The sequence below is a fragment of the Ipomoea nil genome, unplaced genomic scaffold (assembly GCF_001879475.1).
Source record: "Ipomoea nil cultivar Tokyo-kokei standard unplaced genomic scaffold, Asagao_1.1 scaffold2922, whole genome shotgun sequence".
NCBI classification, from domain to species: Eukaryota; Viridiplantae; Streptophyta; class Magnoliopsida; order Solanales; family Convolvulaceae; genus Ipomoea; species Ipomoea nil.
This window is the reverse complement of record NW_017619350.1, coordinates 827065-837189: the sequence shown is the minus strand read 5'-3', so window position 1 is coordinate 837189 and position 10125 is coordinate 827065. Positions and strand designations below refer to the sequence as shown.

Genomic DNA, 10125 nt, shown 5'->3' with positions numbered 1-10125 from the left:
CATTTTTCTACAATCAGCTAATGTTATCAACTAGTCAACTGACAGTCTTTTACCAAACACCCCCTTAGAATATTCCAAAAACAAAAACAAAAAAGTTGGTTTTGATGTGATTGGAAATGCTATCACTAATGATACCATGACTATGTTTGGCAAATCTAGATGAAAAGTAAGTGAAAGCTGAAAAGTTTAAGCTATAAGCTAAAAAATGAAGAGTTGTTAAACTAGCTATTGTTTGGTAAAAATAAGCTTTTTGATATGTTGATAAATGTAAAAAGATTAAAAATAACATCTTCATACAATATAAATAGTTTTAAATTTTAAATAGGATTGTTTACATATTAAAAATTAACATTTTGAAATGTAAAAATTTATAGAATCTTATAAAACATTATATAACTCGTATGATTGTATAGAATTTTAAGGTTGATTTTAGAGATATAATCATAGTCATACGATCAAGTAGATCTCCACCGTCTATTGATGAGGTGAAATAAGTATAAATAACCTCAAAGACTCATTTTGTAACCATCCAAGTAGTCCAATAAAGTTTATAATTGAAAATAAAATATCTTTTTTCTAAAATTAAATAGAAAAAGAAAAAAGGCCAAAAGAATTTTAATTGAAAAGGATAAATAATATCATTTATTTAAAATAATAATAATAAAGATAAAAAAATGTTAAAAAGTTACTAGCTTATTTTTAAAACGCTACCTTAATAGTGTTTCAAAATAAACTTTTATTTTAAGCTATAGCTTATTTTTAAAAAGTGGAAAAAATATTATCAGAACACATGTATTGATTAGTGATTATGGAGCATTATTAACGCTTGATGGCACAAATAGTAAATAGTGAAATGTCTCGTGTGCTTTTTTGATATTCCAAATTCCAAAGGTTTCTATCAGTTGCTTCACTCCTTTGCGTAGGAATTTCCACCATTATCACTCAAAACGAAGCTATCAATTTCGCCAACTCCAACTCCAAGGTAAAATCTCTGGTGTTTTTCATTATCGTTTTCAGATCGCTGAATGCAGATGAATTAATCAATTGCGGATTTCAGATCGCTGAATGCAGATGAATTAATCAATTGCTGTTGGTTCGGCCATGGAGGAAAATCCATGACGGCAGATGTAGGACGAGAAAATATTGGTCACGTTTTTAACCTAGAATGTTTATTTATGAATTAGAAATGATATGTTGAGAAAACTGTTGGAAGTTGTGGTCTTATACTGTCTCTGTGATTGTATGGCCACCTCTTATTGGCTCTTGTTAGAACTTAGAGGTGGAGGCCTTCAAAGTTAGATAAAAGACAAAAAAAAATTTCCTTTTGCAAGAAGCTCCAAAGTTTGATTTTGATTTTTTTTTTTTTCATGAAAGCCTCTTTTTCAATAGTATTTATATTATTTAGATGCATTATATGATTGCAGCATTTATATTTTGCTTCCGGTTGCTAATTAACTGCTGTGCGTGCCTCTCAAAAAAAAAAAAACTGCTGTGCGTGTGATTGAGACGGATTGCTATTTAATACTCAAAGTAGTTGCTATATATATGTGTGTGTGTGGTGTATGAAGTGTTCTCCTCATAATGCCTCAAGTGGAAGCAATATTTGACTGTGATCCCTCTTTGTGCAGGTTCGATAAAAGTTCTTTGCTTTGCCTGATGATCCTGTTTGGATATTGCCCATGTATGTTTTATGTTGGATTTTTAAACATGGAAAACTGAAAATCTACACATTCTGATACTGGTTTTAGTGGGATTATTTTGGTGCTTGGGCTTGGTTGGATCTGAAGGTACATATAATTCCCTTGGAGGAAGGTATCAACAGCCTAAAGTTAATGGATGTCCAATCACCTTGCACTTTGAGAAATGGACCAAGGCATCAACCTCTTACCCCGTTTAAGGCGGTCAGGGGTGTTTTATGTTTGGTCATGTTAATTTTGACGGCATTTATGTTGTTAGTATTTTGTGGTTTTTGGGCGGTTATGGGCTTAAGGTTTTTCAGTGTTCACTACAGCAGAACCACAACAGCCTTCTTTTTTGGATGTTGGATAGCTCTGTGGCCATTTTTATTCGAAAAGATAAACAAGACTAAAGTTGTTTTCTCTGGAGATTATGTCCCTAATAGGGAGCGAGTGTTGCTTATTGCAAACCATAGAACAGAGGTTGATTGGATGTATCTGTGGGACCTTGCGTTACGGAAGGGATGTGTTGGTTCCATAAGGTATATACTCAAGAGCAGTTTAATGAAATTGCCCGTGTTTGGTTGGGTTTTTCATGTCATGGAGTTCATACCAGTAGAGAGGAAATGGGAGGCTGATGAATCAAAGCTGCGCAGGATGCTCTCTTCCTACACAGACCCTAAAGATCCACTTTGGCTTGCTGTTTTTCCAGAAGGCACTGATTTCACGTACTAGATCTTACCTCTTTCTCTATATTCGAAGCTTCTTATTTAAGTTGTATCTTTTAGTCTTCCATTTTAAAATTAGATAAATATGATACTTGGTATACAATACACAGGTTAAAATTATCCTAATTTTACTTTTTGCATAACAGTTTACTAGACTCCTGTCCCTAAGGTAGTTTGTGCTTTCTGAAATGTTATATGCTCATAATTTGTTACAAAGTTACTCGTATCTTTGCAGAGAACAAAAGTGCATACGCAGTCAAAAATATGCTTCTGAAAATGGATTACCGATTCTGAAGCATGTGCTGCTTCCAAAAACAAAAGGATTTTGTGCTTGCTTAGAGGAGTTGAGAAGTTCCTTGGATGCTGGTAACTTTTCTCTCATTTGTTGGTTTACTGCATACATTTTTTTCCCAATACTTTTGTTTTGCACCCTTAAGGTGAAGATATGCAGTAAATGAGACTATGCTATTACTTGTATTCACCATGGAGGTAAAGATTAATAATCATTGTAATGGGATGACTCTGAAAAGCTGTGTTTAGTGAAGAAATTATTTAACCTTGGTTTTTGCATTTCATTGTAGAACATTCAACTCCCTTCTCATTAGTTTCCCCTAGCTTTCATAAATGCTTACCATAAAAGCTGATCATCAATTTTCCCGACCTTATAATCATTGAGAGAGATATGTTAACTGCTGCAAATGTTATATGTTATGCAAAGTGGGCTTTTCTCCTCTGGATATCTGATCTCTAGAGCATTTGTCAAGTTTTTTGCCTATTAATCGTCTTGAATTTGACCCTTTTGGCAAGCCTAGATATTTGGAATGTAGTAATAATCTGACTTGACAAGAGTTTAATGAACGGGAAATTTAGCCAAGATTTTCTTTTCCATATCAGATGTAGCTTTTCTTTCCATTTTTTCTTCCTTTCATGTGATAATCCGCTTGTTTGTTTTTCTTTAAACAATGCAGTCTATGACCTCACTATTGGATACAAACATAACTGTCCGTCCTTCTTGGACAATGCCTTTGGGGTTGACCCAGCTGAAGTTCACATTCACATTCGACGTATTTCTCTTACTGACATCCCACACTCTGAAAACGAGGCTGCTTCATGGTTGATGGATACATTCTCCCGCAAGGACCAGTTGCTCCGTGATTTCTATTCCCAAGGCCATTTTCCTCACGAAGGAATAGAAGGTGAACTGTCTACATGGAAATGTCTGGTAAACTTTGCGTTTGTTTTTTTCTTGACCAGTGCGTGTACATTTCTCACCCTCTTTGCCTCTGTTTGGTTCAAAATATACGTTACCACTGCCTGTGCATTACTAGCGACAGCAACATATTTCAACTTCCGGCCTTCCCCAATTGTATGTTTATGAAAACCTTAGTGTACCAACTCAAAAATGGAGAAAGATCGAACTATTAATCTCCTCACGGAAACATTCTTGTAATGCAAAAGATTGCATCTGCAATATTATCTTGCTTGATGCTTAGCTTGTTTATCAATTGCATAGAGAAGTGTTATTCTGTATCGAGTAATATCATACTTACTATAGCCTCATTTTTTCTATTTAGAATCTTTGTTTAAATTGAACTTTAAAAGTTTAAAATCACACTAGTACAGAATGAGTCATCTGCGTCTGAATTCAAGGGACAATTTGTGGCTGAAGTACATAAGACACATATACCACAGACGCAGATTGGTGTTTGAAATAATAGCTTGCTTAGGTATGGTGGTGTTCGAAACATATATGATATAAAAATTACAATAAACACTTGAGTTCTTTAATGCCAATTGCAATGGACAAGTATAATATCCTTATTTGAGGTAAAAAAACAGAGTACTAGGTAGTATATATAATGGTGATGATCCTTATTCCTTGATGGTTCTCTGCAAAACAGTCTCATATTCCCATCCTTGTTCCTTAATGGTTGGGGTGTTTGATGATTCGCTGCAGTATAACTGTCCTAGCCCTCCGTATGTCCCTGCTGCAATTGTCAGCTTGAACACCTAAATCTTCAACATTCTTCATGAACAAATCCAGTTTCTTCCTGATCTCTTCGATGCCAACCTTCACAGCAGCTTCATTAATGGCGAAACTGGTGGTGTTCAGGAGGGATTCGATCTCGAGTTCCAACCTATCAGCTAGGACCTTGATGGTGTCCAAATCTTTGATGGTAATATAGGTCCCAACTTGCATAGAGCTGATGATTTCCTTGTGTCCTTTGATGGCATCCTCATAGTTCTTGAGCAGGGAATCGATCCATTTCCCCATCGAGCCGATGGGGATGGCAGTGGCGGCTGCCAGTGCGCCTGCAACGGCTGGGGAGGCAATGGCGGCAGTCACCACTGAGCATATGAGAACAGCGGCCAGGGTGGCGGCAAACATCACGCTGGAGACCTTTCTCCAGGCATGGATGTACCTGTCCAGCAGGAAACCAGTTACAGCAAAATACTAGGCCAAAACAAACTAACAATAGACTAAGTCTCAACAGGATGTACCTGAGCTTCTTGTCCAGCTTGTTCTTCCTTGACTGCAATTTCTCAAGCATCAGGGCTTGCTGCACATACACAGATTGGAAAATCTGGAAGAACTCCTCTGTGAAAGGGTTCCCAGAAGCCCTGAACCCCTTCAGCTCCTCCAGAGTCCTTTCATACTTGTTATTGCTCCCATCAATTCCTCCACTCTCCTCCTCGAACTCCTTTAGCGCGAGGTGAATCAAGAGCTGGCTCTCGCGTGCTCGCTTCAGACACTTGTCTAAGGCGGCGCAGAAGTCCAGACTCTTGAGGCTGTTCTCAAAGTACTCCTCCACCAGCTCAAAAAGCTCGTGGTTCCTCCATATGTCCTTCTTGCACTCCAGGATCACTTTCACCACCTCCTTGTTCATATCCAGCAAACATCCTGTCACCTCCTTCAACGAATCAAACGACAATGCTCTAACCTCAACCCCCACAGCCAATGTACTAATCACATGATTCGTTCTCGCCTGCAATGTCGAATCAAATGTCTGCAAATCCGCATCAAGCTCGCAGGCTGCTTCATACGAACTGATCAGATCTGTTCTGCACTGCAGATCGTTCGAAGTCTCCCCGGATTTTTTGCTCATGTGCCCTCCCATGATCTTCACACAACCTAGAAAACAAGATCAGATGTCATATATATATATATGATCAAATCAAATACATCTACTAAAAGGATTGATTCTTGATTAGTTTATACCAAATACGAAAGCTAGCTAGAACTGCAATGATTGAACAAAGTTGTAAGAACAGGGAATACCGTGAAGCAGAAAGACTGACGATTTATAGAAAAGTTTCATACACACAGAACACAGATTATACAAAACCGAAAGAATAGCTTGCACGCATGAGTTTCAAGAAGCTAAAAACATGGCTAAAGCCGCAAGAAGTGATGATCCATTTCTCTTTCACTTTCCTAATTTAGGAGTCCCAAGCTTTCTCCATCGAGAGCCGTACCGCCATTGACAAAATACACGATTAAAACGCAACATCATATCCATCAAGGTAGCCAGTTGGTTTTCTTAAAGACAGGAAAATGATTTTAAAAAATAATTAACGTCATTTTCCCGATGGTGTTCTCATTTTCCAGGCAGAATCAGAATGAAAGCGAAATGAAGAAGAGGGCGAGAATTAATGTAACTTACGTGTTTGAAATTAATTAAGCAACAAATTAAAGTAGCGAGCTGAGCTATGAAATTGGTTGCTGCTAAGTGGGGGTTAAATCGCATATATATTTATACTGAATTTGGTGGATGAGGACTTTGCAAGTTAGTTACTTGCGAGTGAAGTAATGATTTCTGCCCTATTTTCCAGGAAATTAAATTACTAAGCCTGCCTTTTTTCCACCATATACACTTTGTTCAACGTTGTCGGTACCGCCATACTTTCCGGCGAGATAGATTTGTCTCTACATTACGTCATTAACTTACGTGCGTATTCCGTGCCAACCTAGCTAGCTAATAATTCTTCAAGTAGGAACGAATAACTCGATCTGTTAATACAAGCTAGGTGTGTTTTGTAAGAGAAAAGAATGTGTTTTTAATTTGACTAAATAAAATAAAATAAAATAAAAATATTTATACTACTAGCTAGGTCCAATGACATTGGGCAATGACTGAGCGAGTGACGTGCGCCTTGCGTGGTTGGGTCGTGCACTTTGTAATGACCATGTTGACCGTGCAACTATTGAGCGTCGGGTTGATACCAAATTAAAGCATGTGTTCTATCTCAACTAAAAGTTTAAGTTGATAGTTGGATTGCACGTTAATGACTGCTCGAATGTGAACCCAAACATGTATATAGGGCCAAAGATTTTTAACTAATTAAGGAGCTTTATCTAAGAGACCCAACAACTTTTTTTTTTCTTTTTTTTTTTTCTTACGAGGAAAACTTGCCATTACCATTTAAAGGTTTATATTAAGTACACACTACATCTGTATAATATCTTAGAAGTCATGTACCATGTGTAATAGGCTCAATCAAGAGAGTGTTGTTGATGATGTACTAATCTTAACAACTTAAATCGTTAATTACTTAATATAAAACAATTTTGGTTTGGTTTAAGATCTACTTTGCAACTAGTCCATGATGTATAATTGCGTGATAAACATAATTTAGCATAAATAATATAATTGAGCTAAGCCGCCCTTGAATGTATTGAGAAAATGGAGAAAGAATATTACAGAATTAGATCTTTTATTTTTCATGAAAATAATTATCTTTGGTACGTAAGATACTAAGATATATGGCTGAATTAACCTTTCCCCTCAATTTTTGGCCTTTAATTTGCTATTGCCAATATAATTTGCCGTGAAGGGAGAAATAGAAGAGAAGAAGAAGAAGAAAGTTTTAGCTTTCTTTTGCATACGAAAAATGGCCAAAATTCCCTCTCAAAATGGCAAATAAGAGTTGCATTTTATACTATGATTTGCATATATACCAAATAATAATAATAATAATAATAATAATAATAATAATAAATATATGACTAGACAAGTGATTCCTTTCTGGTTTATCTGATCCCTCTTCTTGAATCTAAAAAAAACTGTATGACAAGACAATAATAGAATGATGACTTTTGGTGACGATAACGTAAAGTCATTCTTTCTTCATTGTCACATGACTAATTTCCCCCCGCTTATAAATGTTCTTGCCCAGAACATTACGTATTACTAATAAATTATAAAAAAAAAAAAATACAATGCCGTATTCTTTTTTTTTTTTTGGATCAATGCTGTATTCTAAAAATAAGTTGTGTGGGGCAAAGTGAAATTAAGGAATGACGTTACTACTACCAAACGCTATCATTCCATTATGTCGTGTCATATATATTTTTTGTTTGTATATGTTGATATAAAATGTCACTTTTGCCATTTTGTAAGAGGCTTTAATTTTTATAAAAACCTAGCATTTTTATAATAAGCAAGCATGCATGCATAAATGACCTTTGTACAATATATGATATACTCTTAAAAAATATTACTGACGTTAAAAATCTCTGAAATACATGCAAGAGTACCTAAATGATATAGAGATAGGGGTATGGGTGATGGGTATATATATTTCTATATATGAGTGATGAATGTGGCAAGTGAATATAAACATATATGCCAAATTAGTAATAAATTAACTTATTATTGTAGGTTTAATCTTTTTAAAAAATCAATTTAATATTCTAATTAATTTGTTATATCATTAAATTTTTATTTATACAATGTATTAGTTAACTTTTTAATTAATTTATAATCATTACAAAATTTAGATATATTCCATAAATATAGATATATTTGATCATGTGTACAATTTGAGGTGAACCCAAAATTTTATTTAGGGAGGCAAAGATTTTTTTACCTAATTTAGGAGCTTTAATTTATCTAGAGAGTCAAAGGCTATCCACTTCAATTCAAGATTTTTACCCAAAATTTACCACGTACACACCAAATATGCTCTTTTTTTTTTTTTTTTTTTTTTTTTTTAAATAAAAATAAATTTGGCGTGCTACTACCGTGCTAGTGATGTGTAATTTTAAATAATTAACTTCCAAAATTCGATGAATGAACTGGAGCCGCCGACGATGATTGGAACTTTGGTGGAGTTGCTGATTTTCTCGGTCGCAGCGGTGGCTTGAAGGCAGAAGTCGCGAGCGGTGAATTCCACGTCGGGATCGGCTCTCCCAAGTAGATGGTGAGGCACGCCTTGAAATGGGTACGAGTGAGGGTATATATATTTCTATATGAGTGACGAGTATGGAAAGTAAATATAAATAGATATGCCAAATTAGTAATAAATTAATTTATTATTTTATGTCTAATTTTATTAATTCAATTTAGTATGCTAATTTGTTAAATTATTAAATGGTTTATTGATACAACGTCGTATTATTCAACTTTTTTTTTTTTATTTAATTTAAAACTTTTACAAAATTTATCCAAGTTACACCTCATTGTGGCAAACAAGTGTGGCATTTTATACTATGATTTGCGTACCAAATAATAATAATAATAATAATAATAATAATAATAATAATAATAATAATAATAATACATATATGACGATAGAATAATAGAATGATGACTTTTGGTGAACAGTATCGTAAAAATTATTCTTTTCTTATTGTCACATGTGACTATTTTCCCCACAAATGCCTATCAACTTTCAATAACTTTTCCAAAGGAGTTCATCGATCAATTGCTATAATTCATTAATAGTTCAACTTGTTGGCTAATATGGTCCATCGAGATAGTTGTTCTACCAAGCTAATCAACATGTACTCTTGAATTGTTCATGACCTCATCACCCTCTCTCGATCTTCTTTCTTTGGGCTATTCTAAACAGATACTGATCGATAAAAAAGTATTATTAATCTTATATCCTAGTTTTTTTTTTTTTTTTATTGAAACCCTCACATGCTCGATATATAAACCATTGATTTCATATCATCTAATGTGTCTGTATTTAGGGTCGTATTAGCCTTCCAATATTTTGAAGTAAAAATTGATATAATAACATCGTCACAGGCCTAACTTCTCCCGCTTAGAAATCTTCTTGCACAGAATGTCACATTATTAATAAACAAAAAACAAAGTTATTACAATGCAGTAGTCTAAAAATAAATTTTTATATGTTAAATTCTTTACACAATTATTTCATGTCTCATTTTACCTGTCATGTTTATTTTTCATTAGTGAAATCAACTTTTTCTTCTTTGCTTATTTTCTTTAGCATTTTAAATAATTTTAAAATGTTTAATAGCACTCTTAATGTAGTTTTAAAAATCTAAAGTTATATACTAGCTAGTATTAAACTTGATATTATGAAAAATTAAATTAAAAATAACTTCAATTAAATTTCAATAATTGAACCAAACACATAAAATATGACCGAAGGAATATTAAAGAATCACAAATATAAATCAGGCATCCATTCGAATCTTTCAAAGAAATAAAAAATAATATCATATAAATAATGGAGATAAATTATTTAAATTAACTTGTTTTATTCATTGAAAAATGATTGATAAGAGCACACTGAAACTCATTTTTCATGTCTAAGGACTTGGGTATCTAATAAAAACTAAACATTCAATATCAAATTGGGAATTTCTTTAAAAAAATTAATTAATTAATTCTTTTGAAGACATTCCCATTTCCCAAATGGAATTTATTATTTTTTTTTTGAAGGATCAGACAATAGCAAATTAA

General features: G+C 33.9%; 2 protein-coding genes across 7 annotated transcripts; one reads left to right on the top strand and one right to left on the bottom strand.

Moving 5' to 3' along the window:
- Positions 1 to 810: 810 nt before the first annotated feature.
- Positions 811 to 3934, top strand: LOC109161556 (probable 1-acyl-sn-glycerol-3-phosphate acyltransferase 5). 3 transcript variants are annotated; one of them, XM_019310016.1, is made up of 5 exons: positions 811 to 982; positions 1058 to 1127; positions 1629 to 2404; positions 2640 to 2770; positions 3373 to 3934. In XM_019310016.1, exons 3-5 carry the CDS (start codon positions 1833 to 1835, stop codon positions 3780 to 3782), a joined length of 1113 nt encoding a protein of 370 aa, XP_019165561.1. In that variant the 5' UTR covers positions 811 to 982; positions 1058 to 1127; positions 1629 to 1832; the 3' UTR covers positions 3783 to 3934. The 3 variants fall into 3 exon arrangements, with proteins under 3 accessions (XP_019165561.1, XP_019165559.1, XP_019165558.1); XM_019310014.1 differs by having other exon boundaries at positions 1058 to 1146; XM_019310013.1 differs by lacking the exon at positions 1058 to 1127.
- Positions 3935 to 4103: 169 nt separating this feature from the next.
- Positions 4104 to 6074, bottom strand: LOC109161555 (UPF0496 protein At4g34320-like). Of its 4 annotated transcripts, none has more exons than XM_019310011.1 (3): positions 6070 to 6074; positions 4907 to 5537; positions 4104 to 4827 (listed from the first exon to the last, which is right to left on the bottom strand). In XM_019310011.1, the coding sequence occupies exons 2-3, from the start codon at positions 5521 to 5523 to the stop codon at positions 4329 to 4331; spliced, it is 1116 nt and encodes a 371-aa protein (XP_019165556.1). In that variant the 5' UTR covers positions 5524 to 5537; positions 6070 to 6074; the 3' UTR covers positions 4104 to 4328. The 4 variants fall into 4 exon arrangements, with proteins under 4 accessions (XP_019165556.1, XP_019165554.1, XP_019165555.1 ...); XM_019310009.1 differs by lacking the exon at positions 6070 to 6074 and adding an exon at positions 5685 to 5944; XM_019310010.1 differs by lacking the exon at positions 6070 to 6074 and adding an exon at positions 5727 to 5942.
- Between the last annotated feature and the right edge of the window lie 4051 nt (positions 6075 to 10125).

What these genes read in the sequence shown, in the direction of transcription:
- LOC109161556 (XM_019310013.1), top strand. Translation starts at nt 1,833, where the DNA reads ATGGATGTCCAATCACCTTGCACTTTGAGAAATGGACCAAGGCATCAA. An exon ending in CCAGAAGGCACTGATTTCAC is followed by an intron (nt 2,405 to 2,639) that starts GTACTAGATCTT and finishes GTATCTTTGCAG; the next exon opens with AGAACAAAAGTGCATACGCA. An exon ending in GAGAAGTTCCTTGGATGCTG is followed by an intron (nt 2,771 to 3,372) that starts GTAACTTTTCTC and finishes TAAACAATGCAG; the next exon opens with TCTATGACCTCACTATTGGA.
- LOC109161555 (XM_019310009.1), bottom strand. Translation starts at nt 5,724, where the DNA reads ATGAAACTTTTCTATAAATCGTCAGTCTTTCTGCTTCACG. An exon ending in GTCAGTCTTTCTGCTTCACG is followed by an intron (nt 5,538 to 5,684) that starts GTATTCCCTGTT and finishes CTTGTTTTCTAG; the next exon opens with GTTGTGTGAAGATCATGGGA. An exon ending in AAGCTGGACAAGAAGCTCAG is followed by an intron (nt 4,828 to 4,906) that starts GTACATCCTGTT and finishes CCTGCTGGACAG; the next exon opens with GTACATCCATGCCTGGAGAA.